The sequence below is a fragment of the Colobus angolensis genome, unplaced genomic scaffold (assembly GCF_000951035.1).
Source record: "Colobus angolensis palliatus isolate OR3802 unplaced genomic scaffold, Cang.pa_1.0 Scaffold3, whole genome shotgun sequence".
Taxonomy (NCBI): domain Eukaryota; kingdom Metazoa; phylum Chordata; class Mammalia; order Primates; family Cercopithecidae; genus Colobus; species Colobus angolensis.
Window position 1 is genome coordinate 16,730,308 of NW_012116265.1, and position 20,008 is coordinate 16,750,315.

General features: G+C 51.7%; 1 protein-coding gene and 1 pseudogene across 3 annotated transcripts; one reads left to right on the forward strand and one right to left on the reverse strand.

Moving 5' to 3' along the window:
* Window positions 1-4,682: 4,682 nt before the first annotated feature.
* On the reverse strand, window positions 4,683-6,979 carry LOC105517117 (annotated as a pseudogene). The gene has a single exon (XR_001002614.1). The product of XR_001002614.1 is annotated as an uncharacterized LOC105517117 (transcript).
* ZDHHC22 (zinc finger, DHHC-type containing 22) lies at window positions 5,890-15,776 on the forward strand. 2 transcript variants are annotated; one of them, XM_011949510.1, is made up of 3 exons: window positions 5,890-6,078; window positions 7,894-8,433; window positions 13,750-15,776. In XM_011949510.1, exons 2-3 carry the CDS (start codon window positions 7,908-7,910, stop codon window positions 14,013-14,015), a joined length of 792 nt encoding a protein of 263 aa, XP_011804900.1. In that variant the 5' UTR covers window positions 5,890-6,078; window positions 7,894-7,907; the 3' UTR covers window positions 14,016-15,776. The 2 variants fall into 2 exon arrangements, with proteins under 2 accessions (XP_011804900.1, XP_011804901.1); XM_011949511.1 differs by lacking the exon at window positions 5,890-6,078 and adding an exon at window positions 6,924-7,125.
* Window positions 15,777-20,008: the final 4,232 nt, after the last annotated feature.

Consider the following 20,008-nt stretch of genomic DNA (forward strand, 5'->3'; position numbering starts at 1 on the left):
TTATGTTGGGGAAATGTATTTATCAACATGGAAGGATTGTCTTGTTAATGCTGAATTTTAAAAGCTGGTTATAAAAGAGAATGAAGATGTGAGCCCAGATTTGTAATCAAGGGGGAACAAATCTGAGTAGATGAAGATTGTGAGACACATACAGGATGTTCATGATAATTAGCTCAGGGCTTAAGATGAAAAGGGTTTGTTTTGCTTTTAATTTAAAAAAAATTATATTTTCTTACAAAACATATTACTCATATGGTTTTTAAGAGTAAAAAATATTTAAAGTGCATCTTTTCTGTCTCCCCTTCTCTTTCATCTGGAGCCAGATTTTGAGCTTATGGAAGCAGCCAGATGGCCTGTGACACTGACCATAGCCACCTCCAGCCCTCACCGTCCATGTTCATCTGAGGGCCAAGGCTTTGGCAGGCTGCAGCTGCCTTTCCTGCACCTGTTCTGTGAGGAGAAGGAGATGTGCCAAGAGGAAGGCAGAGATCAGGTGGAGGGCAGAAAAGGGCAGTGGGCAATAGCCCCACTTGACCAATGACAAACTGGAATCTCAGAGGCTAGAAGTCCCAGAAAAATCCATCTTCAGTCCTGAGGCCCAGGGAATGGCTAAACTGCAGGTCTAAACTTTTTCACAGTAGAAGAAAAAGCTGCAAGTCATTCTCCAAATCCATTTCTCTCTTCTTCTTTCTCAATACAACTCACAAATCTTAGCTGGTTACATACTGACCAGTGGCTAGGTATGGCCATGTGACCAAGTTCTGGCCAATGAGAGAGGTAAGTGCATGTAAAGTGTGCGACTTCCAGGAAATTCAGGAGAAACCTGAATCTACTCTGCAGAAAGAGCAAATCTGAGACTCAGAGAAGCTAAGGAACTTGCTCAAGGTCACATAGCCAGTGAATGGCAAAGCTGGGATACAAGCTCAGGTCAACAGACACCAAAAACTTGTGATTTTTTTTTGGTCACACCACACTGCCACTCTCCTGGGTCCTGGGCCATCTCTGCTGGGGTAGGGGGAGAGAGAAAGAGGGGGGGTCAGGAGTGTGAGGTTTGTGCTGCCTGCTGCTCTGTGACGGTAACAACCTATCTAAGAGGCCTCCAAACAGCCAAGGGCACTGCGGGGACCTCACTCCCTTGGTCTCACTCCCCTCCTCCTGTAATTGAGATGTCAACCTTCTGCCTCATTCCTTCCCATCCTGGACACCTGGCATTGCAGGGCTCTCAATGGAGACAGCTGATTTCACCCTGCTTCTCCTGAGCCTCCATCATGAAGACATAAACTTGATGTGTCAGACAGATAAGTGGGCATTCTCTCGCTACCCCCCTTTCTTCTCCTTCCTCTCTCCTTTTCTGTCTTCTCCTGTCTGCCCTCTCCCTCCCTCCTCTTCTCCCTCCCTATACCCCCTCTTTCTCCTCCCTCTGCCTCCTGCGCACTCTGAGATGAAAGGGCCAGTTAATCTTGCTGCCACCGCTTCCATGGGGCTGCATATTCACTTGCTTATCCACAGGCACAGGCGTCCCTACCAGGACAGACTAAACGGTCCCTGGAAACCATGGCTAATTGGTGAAAGAGCCCATTCGTTCATTCTTCCACAGCCTGGATACTGCAAAAGAGGTTCTCTCAAGCTAAGCCAAGATTTCCACCTTGATGCACCAACCACCCGGGAGACCACTGGGTTTACCTGTCACCCAGACCTGTAGTTTCTACCTTGACATGTGAGCTTGGAGGCTGAGCATCCCTGCCCCTAATCACACACATCCCCTCCAGCGCAACAAACAGCAGAGTGCCTGAGGGCATTTGATTAACGTGCTGCAGGCTTACAAGTTTATGGATATTATGTTTATTCATTGAACCAATGTTTACTGAGCACCTACTATGTGCCAGACTCTGTTATAGGCACTGGGGATACAGCAGTGAATAAAGCAGTTCAAATCCTGCTCTCTTGGAGTTGAGAATTCAGTGGGGAGAGACAGACAGTAAACAGACAAATATATACCTGTCAAGTGGTGATAAATGTTGTTGAAGACAAAGCAGAGTAGATGGGATGCAGAGTGCAGAGCACAGCAGTTTTAGGTAAAGGGAGATCCTTCAGGTCTGTTACTCTGGAGGAGTATGTTACATACCTGCTTCGTTTATGCTACTGACATGTTCCAGAAAAGTTAGATATCGATGAGATTTGTTTTGCATATTAAGTCATATTTCAAATCAAACATAGTCAAGCCTTGCAAATTAACATGCAGCAAATCTCTGAACCTCAGTTTCCCCATAAGGAAAATGGGTTTGATAATTCTCACCCCAGCTAGTTTATGCTGTTGAGAGAGATTCATGGGGTGAAATTTTAATTTTGTGGATGTACTTTGTAGCCTGCAAAGCACTTTATTACATCAAACTAATGTTATCGTTGTTAAAATGAAGACATAGTTAGCAAAATAAATTACCACCTCCAAATAGAAATTCTGTGATAATCCAATTTTCATGTATTTAGTTGGCTAAAATGAAGATTACACTTGCATGTTTTCCAAATCTGGGCAGGCAGGGATGGCATCTTTGTAAGCCTTCTGAGGCGTGGGAAGCACTCTGTGTTTATCCCCGGCTATGACCTGCTGTCAGCACTAAAGAGCATCCTGACCCAAGACTATCTTCACCTTGATCTATCTGAAATAAGAGCATGAGAATGAAGAAAACCCCCACCAGCCTTCTTAGGTGCAGCTCCTTGCATCTTGGAATAGTCTCCATCCAAAACATTTGGGGCATTATAGGCCTGACAGACATGGAGGCGGGGTTACTCACTCAAGGCAGAAGCTGCTTGCTACATGGATTTCTCTCCTTGTAATACAACACTCTGAGGCAAAATGGAATAATTTTCACTTGAAAGGGAATTCATTTTATTCAAATAACACCACCAAATAGCAAGATTGAGGGTACGTATCTCCAGGAAAAGGCTGGACAGCAATTAGATGCTTATCTGTGTCCCTGCCCCCATGGGACTGCCTGAAGGTACAGTCATGGCTTAACTATAGGAATCTACAACAAGAACAATGGAGAGTGTGGTTTATAAATTATTTCTGTCATTGTTTATGGAGGATGAGATTAGACTCAGGGTGGGTGGTGGCAAGTTGCAAGATCAATGGCAAATGTGTCCTCACCAGACATTTCTTTTTGAGACAGAGTCTTGCTCTGTCACCCAAGCTGGAGTGCAATGGCATGGTCTTGGCTCACAGCAACCTCTGCCTCCTGGGTTCAAGAGATTCTCTTGCCTCAGCCTCTTGAGTAGCTGGGACTACAGGCACCGGCCACCACGCCTGGCTGATTTTTGTATTTTTAGTAACGATGGGGTTTCCCCATATTGGCCAGGCTGGTCTCAAACTCCTGACCTCAGGTGATCCACCTGCCTCAGCCTCCCGGAGTGTTGGGATCACAGGTGTGAGCAACTGCGTCTGGTCCTCACCAGACATTTCAAAGACCTCAGAATGTAGCTCTTCCTTTCAGAGACAGACCAGTAGCAATTCATCGATTAAGAGACTTTTACTCAGTGTTGACTCTGGGCAAATCATCCTATTAGGAAATATGGAAGAAACCCCAAAACATTTCCAACATAGGCAAGGAGTTCTCATTTTAGTAGAAAACAGAGCAGAGTTCTGTGGATGAAAAGAGAAGCCCTAAAGAGGATGTGGGAGACGCTAAGGCACTTAAATTACATGATCCCATTTGATCCTCATCACCAGAGAGTAACAGCAGCATTCTTATTTCCATTACATGGAGGAGAATACTGAGAGCTGAGAGGTTAAATGACCTGCTCATGGTCACACAGCTGGTAAATGGCAATAAAATGCTCATTCTTAGTCTGCTTGACTCTCATGGGGCCAGAATCCAAGTGAAGTTTTCATATTGATTTTGCCTCCCTATTGATTTTGTCAGGGATAAGCATATGTTTCAGAAAAACAAAATGACATTTGCCGTGCTTCCCTTCATTCCATTCCTTAAGGGGAGCTGAGGAACCACTAACTTTAGATCTGAAGCTCTAATGTCCTTTTCTGCTGATAAATGATATTTCTAAAAATCGTCCTTGTCCATTTGTGTTTCAACGACCAGATCTCCTTTTCCTGACTGAATACTCCCTTCCCCCACTAACATCTTCCCACGTTCACTTAGCTTCTTTCTCTCTTTCCTTTTCCTCATACACACAAATTCAGACACACACCTTCCCACCTCACACCCATATGCAAAATAAAATTAGAAATACCACCCGACTCACAAGGTATTTGGGGAATGGAGATCTTCAGTCAGTATACCCAAACCCGAGCACCCCAGGCTCCCTCCCTGCCAAGCCCATGTGAGAGGCAGACAGAGCTTGTGAAAAGGGGCCCAGACAGCCACAATGATGAGACAAAGCTGCTCTGAAGGAAAAAGGGCCATGTGTGCCTCCCCATGTCTGTCCTGTGGCCACTGGAACTCACAGGGCTACCAGCTGCTCACGGCCACCATGTGGCATACTGTTCTTTCACTTACATGTCAGATGCTTTTAGAATGCAAAAAGGTTTCCTGGCCTCTTTTTTATTTTGATGTGTGCTGATAAATTACAGAGGAACAGCGTCTGGTTATTCGAGAATAGAGGCTGAGCTGATTAGCATATGGCCCTCATTTCAAGGTATTGCTCATTTTAATCAGCCAGTTGAGAAAGCAATAAATACTTATTTATTTATTAAGTATGCCATCACCCAGAGGAGAGGAACAGAGCATGTAGGTGAGCTATGACACCCAGGAAATTGAGGATGGTGATGGTACCAATATCCCTGCAGGGTTTGATGTTTTTCAGGCTCTGCTCCCCCCCGCCCCCCACTATTTGACACACACTGGTGTGAGTACCCTCTTGGTGCATCGTGGTACCCACCTTAGAATAGCGGAGCCCTGGAAGGGGAAGGAAATAGAAATAGGAAGGTGGGGGTGGGACCCGAAAAAGCAGCTCCAAGTTCAAGCTCTGTGTCTGGATAAACTCCCATTGTCTTTCCTTCTCCCAAATCAGAGCTGCCCATGGGTCCCAGGCTGATGCTGGGTTGTGTGGAGGCCGAGAGCAGGAGCATTAACGCTAGAACAAAGTTCAAGTCCAGGCTCTGTCACTTAATGGCTGTATAACCTTAGACATGCGACTTAGCTTCTCTGAGCCTCAACCTCCTCATCCCCAGAATGGGGCTCAGCCAGCTTCGTAGATCAGGCTGAGAGGATTAAGGAAGCGTCTTATGCTAAAGGCTTAGTGCAGTGCCTGCTACCTAGCAGGGGCGCGATAAGTAGTGTCTCTAATTATGATCTAATCAAGCAGTGCTTGCCCTGGGCAGGCCCTGTTTAAGGGTTTTACATAGATTTTCATTTAACCCTCACATCTCTGTTTTACAGATGAGGAAACTGGAATCTAAGATTACACTGGAATTTACAGTGTAAGAAACTGGAATCTGAGATCTCACAGTAGTGAATGGTGAATATTCAAACCCAGGTAGACAGGCTCCAGAGTCCCAACTCCCAATCCTCTGTACACAGCCCTTCCGAGGAGATGACGCTGGTCTTCACGGGTGTTGCCCTGGCAAGCCGACCTCTCAAACCCCCAGGGTTCCTTCAGTCCGAGTGGAGAGCAGGGAAGGTCGTGGGGCATAGCCGAGAGGGAAAGGCAGGATGATGGCTGGAGAATCCACATCAGGGCTGAATCCCAATCTCCCAACTGGAATGGGCAGCTGAAACCAGGCAGAGCGCCCCAGCCCGTTCAAGGGGAATCGAGGGGGGAGGAGGGGGCACGTCCACAATGCTGAGACTGGCGGTCAGAGCACCGCCCCCAGGAGCGGAGGGAGGGGTGGCGGGGCTGGGGGGTGCCCAGTTGCCGTCCCCGTCGCTTCCTTGCCCCTACTCGCTGGCGCCCAAGTGGGAAAACAGCAGCTGTCCGTTCCCTCCTCCCCACATCCCCGCTACCTGCCCAGTTCCCGAAGCGAAGCGCAGGCTGCGAGCCAGCCGGGCCGAGCCCACAACTTTGCAGCCTCGGGCAGGGCGAGAGCCGGCGTCCGGTGCTCCTCTTCTCGGCGACCAGAGCTCGGTGAGTTCATTTCCTCACCCCTCTGCGGCGGCGGCAGTGCGGCGGCGGAGGCGCGGGGGGCGGCTTCCCTTGCGTCCGGGAGGCAGTGGCCGAGAAGCCCGCGGCCGCCGGCGTTGCCGGTCTTTCTAAGGCTCTGGCTGTGCCGCCCTCTGCTGCGGGCGAGGCGGGCGCCAGTGCTCAACGGACAGCTCCCTGAGCCCCGGTCTCTGCTCTCCCTTCTCCCGCGCAGGGCCGGGGCTGAGACTGCCCACCGAGCGCCCCTCACTCCCCTAGCCCCTGTCCTTCGCCGCCTTCCCAGCGCTGCGGCGCATCTGGTTGCTCCCGCGCCCCCCTGGCGACCGGCGCGGGGAAGGCACTTGCTTCGCCGGAGCCCCAGGCCAAGGGCTCTCTGGGGCGGGCAGCGCCGCCGCAGCCCCCCGCGGCGCATGACTGGGGGCGGTGCCCAGCCCCCTGCGACCACCCTCTGGCGTGCACTGCGCTGCGCCCCAGCGGCAGGGAGAGGCCCACGCTCTCTGCCGAGGCTGCGGGTTCCCGGGGGGCGCTGGGACCTGTAAAGGGGATTCCAAGGTGACCAGTCGCCCTGTCCTGACGGGACAGCCTGGACGGAGGCCCCGTGGCATCCGCCCATCCTAGGTGCAACCGCCTTCCCAGAACTTTTCTCGCGCCTCCGGCTGGCCAATTCCTTAGCCCCTGGAAAAGTTCTCTCGGGCGCACGGAATCCTATTTCTCGGTGGCTTCCGAAGCTGGCCAGGAATCCCGGCTGTGAGGCGTGGAGTGGGATGGGGACGCTGTGAGGGCTGCGCACGGCGGTGGGGTCGATCCCAGGAAAGGCCGGCCAAGCATCCACTCGTGCGCCCAGGACGGGCTTGTCGGCATGAAAAGGATTTCGGCGCCATGAGGGTTGTTTGGGTTTCTCTCACGAGGAGGGCGGGAGGCGGGCGCGAAGGGGGGATTTTAATTTCGCCTCAAATGAAAACGCTCTTTGCAAAGAAATAGCCCGGGCAGCCAGCGTTGGAGAGATGTGCTGGCCAGGACCCGCTGACACAGGTATTCTGGCTGCGTCCCCACCCCACCCGGTGCCCGAGAGCGAGTGTGAGTGTATCGATTGTTTTAATTGATTTTTTTAAGCTAGGTGGCAGAGGCTGCGTGTCTGTACACGCAGATACATACATACACAAATACAGATACTCAAGCGCACACAGATTACACGTACAGAGTCACAGACAAGGACACACACACACATCGTGGTCCCGCACGCACACATACCTCCAAAGAGCCTTGGGTAACCGGTGAGGTCCCTGAGTGCTGCCCAAGATGTGTGTGTGGGTGGGGGCGCAGGGAAGGAGAAAGGGAAGTGTGAAGCAGGATTTCCAGCAGCTCAAATGCCGCTGATACCTCTGCCCCCGACCCCAAATCCTTCCCTTTCTCCTCCTCCTAGGGAGGTCTGAACCAGAAATCCCAAACCTGGGCTTGTTTCCACAGCCACAGAGGGGAGGAGTCCTATCCCCCAGCGCCCCCCACCCTCACAACTTGCATTGCTGTGCCTGACTCTACCGCGCCAAGGCACCGAACTCGCTCAAAACCCCAGGCAACACTCACCCCCAGGTAGGGCCTAGACCCGAGGCCACTGCGGGCTCGGGGTCTCTGGCCTGCCTGGTCCGGGGTTAGGGAACTGGGGAGGGGAAATCGGCGGGACAGGGGTTTGGGGGCGTGGAGTCGCGTGCAGAGCCCCAGAGGCGCGGCACGGAGGAGCGCGCGAGGGCGCCCCCTGGACGCCGCAGTCAGTCAGTCCTCTTCTCACCCCGGGTCCCGCAGGAATGTAATCGAGGATGCTGGCCCTGCGGCTGCTCAACGTGGTGGCCCCCGCCTACTTCTTGTGCATCTCCCTGGTGACCTTCGTGCTGCAGCTCTTCCTCTTCCTGCCCAGCATGCGCGAGGACCCCGCGGCCGCCCGGCTCTTCTCGCCGGCCCTGCTCCACGGGGCGCTCTTCCTATTCCTCTCGGCCAACGCCCTGGGCAATTACGTCCTGGTCATCCAGAACTCCCCAGACGACCTGGGCGCCTGCCAGGGGGCCTCGACCAGGAAGGTTCCGTGGCCCTCACCTAGCACCCACTTCTGCCGAGTGTGCGCCAGAGTAACCCTGAGGCACGACCATCACTGTTTCTTCACCGGCAACTGCATCGGCAGCAGGAACATGCGTAACTTCGTCTTGTTCTGCCTCTACACCTCCCTGGCCTGCCTCTACTCCATGGTGGCCGGCGTGGCCTACATCTCCGCGGTCCTTTCCATCTCCTTCGCTCACCCCCTGGCCTTCCTCACGCTCCTGCCCACCTCCATCAGCCAGTTCTTCTCCGGTGAGTGGGCCTTGGCAGGCAGGTCGGGCTCTACACAAAGACCTCCCACCCCAAAGGTTGCTGGGCCCCAAACTCCAGCCCCAAAAGTTGCCAGATTTAGCAAATAAAAATACAGACCCTTCCACTAAATTAAAATTTCAGATAAACAACTCATAATTTTTTAGTATAATTATGTCCCAGATATTGTATGAGATACACTGAGAAAATTTGCAATTGGCTATCTGAAATGCAAATTAAGTGGACATGCTGTATTTTATTGGCCACCTCCCCCCTTGCCCCCATCATCCTTATCCATCATGCTGTCCATATGCTCACAGAGTTGTGGCATCCAGGTAATATACCTGCTCTGTGCCAGGCAGGGCTGGGTGCTGGCCATTCCTCCATGTAGCCCCATGAGGTACAACCATGCTATGACCGTCCTCTGCCTGGACCCCAGTCCTGCTTACATGTCACCCAAGGACTCTTCTCTCCAGAGGTCTCACCAACCAATTGCAGTAATATTGAATTTGTTGCCAGCCCAGCCCAGCAGGAGACTAAGCCTCGTCCTCCTGCCTATTATGTTTGACCTCACCAGCCTGTTCTCCAGCCTGCTGATGGCTCAGAGCAGAGGGAACTTGGGTGGGAGAGGCAGGCTTTTTTTTTTTTTTTTTTTTGAATTTGAGACTGGGTCTCACTCTGTCACCTAGGCCAGAGTACAGTGGCGTGGTCCCTGCTTACTGCAACCTCTACCTCCCAGGTTCAAGTGATTCTCTTGCCTCAACCTCCCGAGTAGCTGGGATTACAGGTGCGTGCCACCATGCCCGGCTAATTTTTGTATTTTTAATAGAGACGGTGTTTTACCATGTTGACCAGGCGGGTCTTGAACTCTTGACCTCAAGTGACCCACCCACGTAGGCCTCCCAAAGTGCTGGGATTACAGGTGTGAGCCACTGCACCTGGCTGAGGACTACACTTCAACTAGTATGCACAAGGACCACTCCCTGATATCTGGCCCTAGAAGTACTCAGCTCCTGGTGGCAGTTCTTACCACTTTATTCGGCCTTGAGACTGGCTCCTACTGCATTTCCTTCCACTTCCTGCCTATCCTGGCCTTTGACTCTGAATGGCTTAGCTTCCACAATCGGTAGTGTCTGCGTGCTTGGGCCTGCATGTATAGCATTGTTATCTCCATTTCTCAGATGATGAAACCGAGACTCAGATGGGATTAAGTGGCTTGCCCAGTATCTTCCTACTACTGAGTGGCAGTCTCTGGTCTGCCTCTCAGGTCCTTAATCCACAGCTCTTCTGTAGTGGCTCAGGGAATAGAGCATGCTTCCTCACCTGTTGGCCTTCTAGGAGCAAAGAAAGACAGGGGGCAGCTACTTCCACTGAAAGCCCAAGATTGTTTTGAGGTGCCTGGGCTGAACATTCATAAAATTTCTGCTCTACTCTGGGGGAAGCCATCATTTCAGTCTTTGTGGTGACTACAGCCTAGTTCTTCCCAGGCACAGAACTATCATGCCATTTGGCAGTGGGAACACAGAGATACAGAGGGGACCCAGCTATGGGGGCTGCCTTAAGGGCTGGTGGCTGAGCTGGGTCCAGAACTCACAGCTTTCAGGCCTTCTGGATCCCAGCACTGGCACAGGAGGCTGCTGGGACCAAAATAACCAGGACGGGGGAGGGTGGGTGGGTGGGCTAGGGGGTGGAGTGTGAGCACAGGCAGGTGGAGGGATGAGGAGAGCCAACAAGCCTGCTTATACTTTCTTTTCCAAGTAGTTTCGCCAACCGTAAAAATGGATGGTTCCAGAAGGAAGACCTTGAAATGGTTTGATCTGAGATAAATCTGGGCTTGAGGCCTGTCCATATGTGCTAGGTTTGATCTGATGGGAGAACAGAGCCAGTGAGTGCCCACCTTGGGGCCCAGACTCCTGTGCCAGCATAAGGATGAGTTCCAGTGTCTTTCACTTCCTCACCATATCCACTGGGAATAGGCGACCAAGACTTCTTACCTCTGACTCTCCTATCTCATCCTTTGTGACCTTTCATCTTTCCTCTTGACAACCCTCCTTCTTTCCCTCCCGTGACATACACCCCACCTGCTCAGCTTTCCCTTTCCCATTCCTCTTGTTCCCCAACCCTCAATCCGAACAGTTGGTAGCACCATCTCTCATCTGCTTAGGAGGGCAGGTGGACAGGAAGGAGTAAGAAGCATGGGTTGTTTAATAGAAATTGAGTTCGAGATCAGCCTGGGCAAGATGGTGAGACTCTGTTTCTACAAAAATAAAAAATAAATAAATACACTAGTCAGGCATAGTGGCATGTGCCTATTGTCTCATCTACTCAGGAGGATGAGGTGAGAGAATTGCTCAAGCCCAAGAGTGTGAGGCTACAGTGAGCTATGATAATGCCACTGCACTGTATCCAGCCTGGGCTACAGAGCAAGACCCTGTCTCAAGAAAAAAAAAAAAAAAGAAAGAAAGAAAGAAAGAAAGAAATTGAGCTGTCCCCAACTCTGGTACAGATCTGAGTCAGATCTGTCACCAGAGCATGGATGGCCGTGAGTTTGGGCCTTGAGAGCTAAAAGTGGGAGGGGTCTTCTAGTGTGAAGGTGGCTGCCAACCACAGGCCCTCAAGCTAATCCAAAGAGGGAGGCGGCTAGTTAGTTAGGTGTCAGAAGTTGCCCTTTCTTTTGGCTTTGTGGGACCAGTACATGTTGCTGTGTCACCTCTCTGAATCTTATTCTTATCTGGGAGATGCCACCCTCTGACCTGTATCTTGGCATTTGGGTAAGTACACCAGCATGATGGGTGCTACCAGAAAATGCAGTAGGAGGAAAAGGGGACTAAAGTTCATTGAGCACCTGTTATGTACCATCCACTATGCATGTCACATTTCACCCATTTCTCACGACAAGTCCATATTATCATATCCATTTTTAAGGCTCAGAAACCAAAGACTCAGCAAGGTTAAGTTGCACTAACACCACACAGCTGGTATGATTCCAAATCAAGATTTGGAGTTGGGGCTTCTAGCTTCCAAAGTTCATACTCTTTCCACCACACCACACTGCCTCTTGGGGGCTGCCTCTCTGAAGCTGCTTCTGGAATGAGCCACTTTGGGAGGGAGGCAGCTACTTGTCCTTGGATGTACTGAAAAGTATGCTGGGTGATTATTTGTCAAAGGTGTTATAGATGCTTGTTGGGAGGAAGGGGCAGGGGAGATTGACTGATGTGTCCTTTTAGGCCCATTAGGAAAATTCTGTGATTTTTGAAAAGAAGCAGAACTATTATTACACAGTTAAGAGGAGCTGAAGCAGCCAGGGTAGGTAACTTCAAACACTTTTAGACAAAGCAGGTCCCCAGAATAGCCTTTTGTAGCTGCTGCATGGGGCCAAGAAAAGGCCGCAAGGTCTTTTTCTCATGCCTTGATTTAGTGCCAGGAAAAAACCCTGTGGGAAATGACTTCCATCCGCCCAGGCTTATTCCTGGGGCAGTGTTGCAAGGCAGGCCCAAGCTTGACAGCTCTGATGTTCTCACATTGCAGCTCGAGGGCCATCTTTGCCTGTCAGCATTCCTCACACCAAAGGGCACCATGGACCTGGGATCTTCCATCCCGCACATGGCTGCCCAAGCTAATCTGTGCCGACAAGGAAGAAGTGGGTCAGGGGAATGGCACAGCCCAATGTGAGCCCTGTCCCACTACTGCCCCTGGGCCAGTGGAGGGGCTGCTCTAAATGGCATCTGGGCCTATCTGTCTCCAGTTTTGTAAAAAACAAAACAAAACAAAAAACAAACAACAACAACAAAAAAAATGGGTATCCAAGCTCCTAGGGATGAGGACAAGAGGAGGCTTCTAATGAGAGAATCTGAATCAGATCCACATCCTCCCTGACTGCTGAGTCCACCACTGCTCATACTGGACAAATGTTGAAAGAGCAGTTCCCAGGACTTTGGAAATTGGAGGCTGGAGAGACTTGGGAAGAGGTGGGCTGGGGCAAGAGAAGGCTAGGGAAAGGGCAAAATATGGTTGAGATTTTCAGGGGCAGAATAGGTTGTAAGGTGGAGTCCTTAGAGGAGATACCCCCACCGCACCAGAGGAGGTGATAGGGTTTCCCTACAGGGAGCCAAGGGCTAAGGAGGACTTTCGAATTAATGCCAGGGTCCAGTGCCCTGGCTGCTGGGCAGATCAAGGTAAGTGTCTTTGCCACAGCTGCCAAAGTTGCAGCCCAGCCAGGACTCTAAGCCCTGAAAAGGAGAAGGAGAAAGCTTGATAGTTTCAGGAGTTAAACTTGAACTCATTTTGGATGTAGTCTCCTGCTCTGTAAAAATGACCCTCTGCTGGGAGCACCACACTGAGTGTGAACCGGGATGCTGACCACTCTGTACATCATTTTCTTGAATCATGCAGCCGAATGAAATCGTTAGTATTATTATACCCATTGTACAGATGAGTGAACTTCAACTGAGAGGTTGGGACACTTGTGTAAGTCCACACAGCTGGGAGACTCAAACCTAGTCTGGACCAGCCATCCAAACTCTGAGGAAGAGTGTGGGAGCTGTTACTCAGTGATTATTTCAAACCAGTAAGAGGAAGTGCTTGGTTTAGAGGGATTCTGGGGAGATCCTGCCCCATGACACAGGGCCAATGACCTTGGGGGCCTCTTCTAGCAAGATTTGATTGACAGAACCAGCTCTGGTGGAATGCTGTGGTGGCCACACTGTCCTCTTGTTAACGTTAATGACTGAATTATTCTCTACATTGGTGCTCTGGGCTGCTCTTGAGACTAAGCTCGTGACTTATTCTTCCCAGCTCTCCATCATGCTGTCATTTTCCTGAGTCCTCTCAACCAGTGCTCCCAGAACAGTACGGAGAAGGTGCTGCGGTCTAGACAGCTGCCCAGACACCCGTTCCCTCTTTAGGGTCCTCAGCTCACCCCTCTCTCCTCCTGAGCAAAACCCCTCACCCTGCTTCCAGCCCAAAAGGAGAAAACAGAGAGAGACAGGCATCTCCGACTCTACAGAAATGTTATCAGCGGCCAGATGCTGCCCCAGGAGCTGAGGGCTCTCCTTGCTAAGCTCATCAAGCTTAGCTGTTTTCGCCAGGTCTCCAGTTTTCCCCTCTTGCCTCAGGTGCCATTCGCACCAAGAAAAAGTTAGGGCAGCTGGTTCTTCCTTCCTCTCCCTCACTGCAGCTGCAGCGCTGAGGTTGCTAAAAAATGTAGTGTCAATCTCATTAATCTCCCGCCCTCACAGTGGAAAGTCTGCCTAGATCACAGTTCTGCAGGTGGCCTGGGTGTAAAGCGGCTCTGGTGTTTCCCCTTCCGTTGCCCTGCAGGAGCTGTCCTGGGTTCTGAAATGTTCGTCATCCTCATGCTGTACCTCTGGTTCGCCATCGGCCTGGCCTGCGCTGGCTTCTGCTGCCACCAGCTGCTGTTGATCCTCCGCGGGCAGACCCGCCACCAGGTGCGGAAGGGGGTGGCAGTGAGGGCCCGGCCCTGGCGCAAGAACCTACAAGAGGTCTTCGGAAAGAGGTGGCTGCTGGGCCTGCTGGTCCCCATGTTCAATGTTGGAAGTGAGAGCTCCAAGCAGCAGGATAAGTAGCAGACACTCCCGTCATTTATCTCTCTCTCTCTCTGTCTTGACTCCTCCTGAGAATAAAACCATGGCAGCCTTGTCTCCACCCATGACCCACTACAACCTTGTGCTGGTAAGGTCCTAGCATCTTCCCCCCGCCTTCCACCCATGAGAACAGTGTGGGCTGGTGGATTATGACAAGGAGGAAAAACGTCCCCCCAGGCATTTCTAGGCTCCTCACGAGCCAGCCAGGTGGCTGCTAGCCGTTGGACTGCCTCTGCTTTCGTTCCTTCCCCTTGGGATCCCTGCTTTCCCCCTCTTCCTGGCTCATCCATTCTCCACCAGGTCTCATTCATCACTGCTGTCTGCTAGAGCCCTTCCTCTCAGCCCCCATGTTGGGAGAGGGGAGTGGATTCTTGCTGCTGGTATGAGACTCCCTGGGACCTAGAGGCTGGCAAATGTTTAAAATCACCATGTGTAAGAGGCAGCCAAGTCAGCTCTGCCAACAGCTAGGGGAGTTGGGAAAGAGTGGGTGTGTATCCGCATCCCCTCTGTAGGAAAAAGAACTCAGTAGCTTGCTGCTCCCTCACCCCACTCCCCAGGTTCAAGACCCTTTCTCTGGGAGACAGAAGTCAATGGTCTGCTTTTTCCAAATGCTATTCCCTGTCCGCCCTGCCCCATCTGGCCAGCCCAGCCCAGTCCAGGACCTGGCTGGATGCTTCATCTCCCTGGAACTCTTCCAGCCTTTCTACTTGATCTCCAGCCCCCAGGTCTTTGCCAGATGATGGGAAGGCAAGGAAGAAGGGTCAGGGAAGGAGAACTACTGATAAAGGAAGGGGGTATTCAACTGTATAACCATATGGAAGTGTGTGTGTGTGTGTGAGAGAGAGAGAGACAGAGACAGAGACAGAGAGAGAGAGATGGGTGGTGGTGAGAAGTGCTGTTAGAAACATATAGGAATAATGCCTAGGGGAAAGGGAGAAGTGAGAGGGACAATTGGGTTCATTTATGCCCTATACAAAGGGCATTCCAGCAGCTGAAACTCTTCAGTGTTTGAATGGCTGCCAGTGAAGGTAGTGAGTGCCCCATCACTAGAGGTATTCCAGCAGAGTCTAGGCAGTCGTCTGCGGGCATGCTGTGGAAGGGATTTCTGCACAGGGTCATTCTAGGTGAGCTTACACATTCCTTCCAACCCCAAGGTTCTGGTGTCCTGGTTGTGATTGCTGGATTCAGAGACAAGATCTGCAGAGATGTCTGTGAGACATTTGCTTTCCTGGAGGGGAGTGTGGGCATGGGAGGGGTCTGAAGATCAGTACCCAACCCAGCCACTGAAGAGAGAATCTATGCAGACAGGGCTACCTGGGTGGTTCAGGGGACTGACATTTGAGGACAGGGAGATGGAGCCATGTCATTGTCAGTGGCAGGGCATGGAGGGCAGTGGTGAGTTAAGGCTGGGGAGTGGAGATGACCAGAATATAAGGGTGCAATTCCCAGACCATCCCTGCGCATCTGACTGACTCCGGTGGAGGCACTACTGTGTGTTTTCTGAAACCCAGAGGACCAGACCCCTGGGGCATATAAGGGAGTAGGGACAACACAAGTGCCCCCTCCTGACTGGGTCCCAAAGCCAGTATGACATCCATGCAGGCAGTAGTGCTGAATCCACGCCCTGCAATGTCCAACCGCCGACTGCAGTGATCTGCTGATAGCTGCACAACACCCTGGGTTCTTGAGCAGAGATTGGGAGGACTTTACTGTGGTTCTGCCTTCATGCCCCCTAGACAGCTAATGTAGTACTGGCTCGACCTGCTCATACTTCTCCCTCCCATATTCATTCATTCATTCATTCATTCATTCATTCATTCATTCATCCATCCATCCTACATATATTTATTGAATGCCAACTACGTTCCCAGCCTCTTCCAGGCACTGGCAATGCAATGGTGAACAGGATGACAAGATTCATGCCATCAGGGGCACCTTGTCACGGCCGTCTGTGCACTGATTCACACCCCCTGAAAAATGGTCACTCTGCCATCTTGGTGGTTGGTGGGGCAGGTTATTTGGAAAGAAAGGATGTGATAGAGATGGCTGAAGGGGGGAAGTCTAGGCTGCCTCGATGGAGGAGTCACCAGGGGCATCTTCACCCCCAATTCTGGCCATACTTAAGCAATGGGAGGGAGAGGGAGGAGGGGAAGGTCTGGGCAATTTTGGCCTTGACTCTTTCCTGACCCCAGAGCTCAAGCTTAGAAGCCAGCCCTGCCGTTTTCAGCCTCCTGAAGTCTCAGCACGGTGAGGCCTGACATCCTGAGGAAGGGCAACAGGGAGACCTACAGGATGTTGACTGCTTGCAGACTGGTCAATGGGGGATGAGGGTGGGGAGGTTGCCAGATGTGAGACCTGAGTAGCATTTGTACACATGGCCCTGTATTGTCCTTGAAGAACATCAATAAAACATATGGTTTTAAATTGTATTTGATATGATTGTATGGGCACTGTTGGTAGCAGGGCTGGACTGAACTGATGCAGCCATACTAGCTGTTCAAATATTTAAAATAAGTATTGAAAATACTTCTATCTTAGTTGGTAAATAACCTTGGCTCAGATTCTCTGAGTATCCTACCCCTTCTGCCCCTGCTCCTCCCTGGGAACCCTTGATTCTCTCCACAATCCAGCAACTAAAGTGATGAGGGCCCCCCAGCCCGCTGCAGCCCTCAGTCAGAGTCCACTGTGATTTGCCAGGGCTGGGCCATGTGGTGCAACATATGTATCACCTCTGGTTGGTAACAGGTCTCAGTGCTGGGGTGGATCCACAGGGAGCAGGGGTTGGAATATCTTACCTAGGAACTTCCCTTTTCCTCCTTCTCCTTCCACTCTTTCTCCTCCTCTCCCTCCCCTTCCCATATCAGAAGACAGGTGAGGAGGAGTGAAGAGAGTCCCTCTGCTCCTCCTCCACAGACAGAGCCAACTGCTCCTAGGGATCAGTCAGGCCCCCTGCCCTCTCAGGCAACATCTGGAGGTCTCAGGCTTCCCAGCCCTGGGGACAGTTCGGAGGGTGTTGAGCCCTTCAGGGAGTGGGCCCTGAGCAGATGAATGAGTAAGGCCTCTGATTCATCCTAAAGACACAAGGCCTGGACTGAGGAAGGATACAACTGCAAAGAGCTGTTGCAGAACCCTCAGCCTCGCCCTGTGTCATGATGGTGTATGTGCCCTGAACACGGGCCAACAGGCGACCAGCTTTGCTGCAGGAGCTGGGTGAATGGAGCTGTGGCGAATCCTCAGCACATTCTAGAGCATGGGCTGCCTACACTTCACAGGGCAGGCACCACACTTGCCTTGGTCACTGTCATATCCTTGATGTGTAGCAAGGGCTAGGCACACAGTAGGTGCTCAATGAACATTGTCTGAATGATGCAGATTTACCACTCACATGCTTACTCCACATCTCTTATTCCCGTGCTGGACCCAGGACTGCACTTTGCACATCGTGGGGCTAGAAAACAGATGAGACCACTCTCTCTTCAAGAGCTTCCATTCTGGCAGAGGTTTCTGGGAGTGCTCAGAGGAGGGAGAGAGCACATTCTGCTGTTAGGTCTGGGGCCTTTCCATGATACAGGGCCTGGAAAGATGGATGAGATTTCAGCAGGTCAAGAGGGACAGGGAGGGCTTTCCAGGCACAGAGAACAGGCCTGGGGCCTTGGGGTATAGGGGATATCATGAAGAGACAGAGGATGTTAAGGCTGAGAGTAGGGACCCAAGCAGAGAGGGCTCTGAATGCCAAGCTAAGGGACCTGGAGGGCATTTGACAGGCAATAGGGAACCACTGAAGGTTTTGAGCAAGGGAGCAGCGTGATCAGAGGTAGATTTCAGAAAGCGCAACCTTGGAGGATAGACTGGAAGTGGGAGAAACTGGAGGTTGAGGGACCTGGTAAGAGGCATGTGCTGTATCTCAGTGAGATGTAGCCAGGGTCCAGGTGGGGATAGTGGTTGTGGGATGGTAAAGAGGGGAAAGATATCAGAGGCACTTCAAAGACGTGGGGCATGAGTAGAGGGATGCTGGGGAGGGGGCCCAAGATGGCCCTGAAGGTGAAAACATGGTGATTGTTAGGAGGACTGGGGTGGAAAAGATTGTGACACTAGGGTTCAGGGCCATCCCATGCACTAGCCTCTGTCATTGGCCCTCAGATGGAAGTTGATGGTGTCATTTTTAACTAACCACTCTGTCCATGGAGGAAGGGGTTCAGGGACATCTGCCGGTCATTCTTGACAGCACAGCTCTCTGACTCCCAAAGCAGGGGTAGAATCATCTGTTAGCGCCAATAGAGATCATGGGTCCTCAGGCCCATGTGTTGGAGTGAGATGCTTGGCTCCCCAGTGCCTCAACCTTTCCATCCAGAAAGTGGGTACTCTTCTTTGGCCCATGCCCTAGTGTCAGATTAGGGAAGGCAGGAACTGCCTCACTCTAAGCTCCAGGAACCCAAGGAGTTTTGGAAAGAGGACAAACTTGAGGAGACTCCAACCCAGGTCCCCCTCCACTGTAACCAATCAGTCCTTAGGTCCCAGGGGCCATCTGTTAGCCAGTCTTTCTCCTTAGGAATATGACTGTCCTTGTTACTGTCCATGCATTTGGTCCCCCAAATACTGTGGCTCCTGTCTGTACCCAGTGTCCTCCAACTGGCCTCATTGCTCATGAGATTCCCCCTCATCTCCCTCCTGCCCTGCCTCTCAGCATGCCCTCACGGATGCTTGGGAAGCAGCCCCTCCTGCCAGGAAGAAAAGGAAGGATGGGCAGAGAGAGAAGAGGCATTTCTCCTAACTTATCTGAGACACGTTAGAGATGAGGCAGAACCTTGGGCCTGCTCACTAGCCACAGTGAGCCTGCTGGTGGGGGTGGGAGGTATCTGGGAGTAGCTTGGTTGCTCCAGATGTTGGCCTTGGCTTCTGCCCTCATTTCCCTCTCTATTCACAGTACTGGCCCAGCTCCTTCTTTCATTCTTCAAAAACATTCATTGATGCTGACTCTATGCCAGGCATGATGCCAAGAACCAGGAATGCAAAGATGAAAGAGACCTAGTACCTGATCTCAAGGAGCTCACTAGGAAGAGAACAAATTGCAGATGGTTGTGATTCAGCCGCATGAAAGTGCTGATGGGAGCACAGGGTGCTACAGAAGCCTGGAGGAGAGCACTTACTTGACTAGGGCAGACCTGAAGGCTTCCCAGAAGAGGCAACATCTGGGTCATGCAGGATGAATAGGAGAAGGCCAGGCAGAAAAGCAGGGCTGTGGGTGGGAGTGGAGGTAGGAGGGACTGTGCAGAGACAGAGATACCAGGTGATTTCTGGGAATTACAAGTCTGCATTTAGGAATGGTGAGATGTGAGCACACACCTGCAGCCACAACTGGATGTCTGTCCTCAGGCCACGCTCCCCACGGACCCTGCCTCCTTCCTCTGATCACTTCTTAGAAACCCTAACTCATACCAGCTCATGGTGTCCCATTTGGGTGAGTCAAGCATGAACTGATGTCTAGTTTTTCTAAAGGATCCACAGGTCTCCAGGTTGGTGATCAAAGGTAGAGGGTTAAGTTCATTTTCCAGAGAATCAGCCCAAAGATGTTAGAGCTCACCTGGGAACATCAGACATTCCTAGTCCTCTCTGGGCCCAAAGAGAGGTCTCTGGGAGTTCCCCATCACTCTTGCCTTCCTGCACAGCCTCAGCAAATGGTGTTGGAAGGACACCATTCCTACCAAGATGGCTTCCAGGAGCTACAAAAGAACTGGAAAGGCTGGGACCCTGAGATGTAAGCAATGACATTTTGTTATGTGCAGTGCCCCATCTGGACTGGCAAGGCAGCTCCCTGCATGGCCCTCTGCACCCTGGTGGGCACCTCCCCACACCCTGTAACCTGGTGGCCCCAGCATGCCTCCTCCTTTAGCCTAGGTCCCTCCCAAGCCCCTCCTCCACATCGCACTTCTCCATAGGACCTTTCCTCAACTGGTCCAGCCTCCCGGAAACCCTCT

Coding starts and splice junctions, on each gene's coding strand:
- ZDHHC22 (XM_011949510.1), top strand. CDS start 7,908: ATGCTGGCCCTGCGGCTGCTCAACGTGGTGGCCCCCGCCTACTTCTTG. Junction 8,434..13,749: donor CATCAGCCAGTTCTTCTCCG/GTGAGTGGGCCT, acceptor GTTGCCCTGCAG/GAGCTGTCCTGGGTTCTGAA.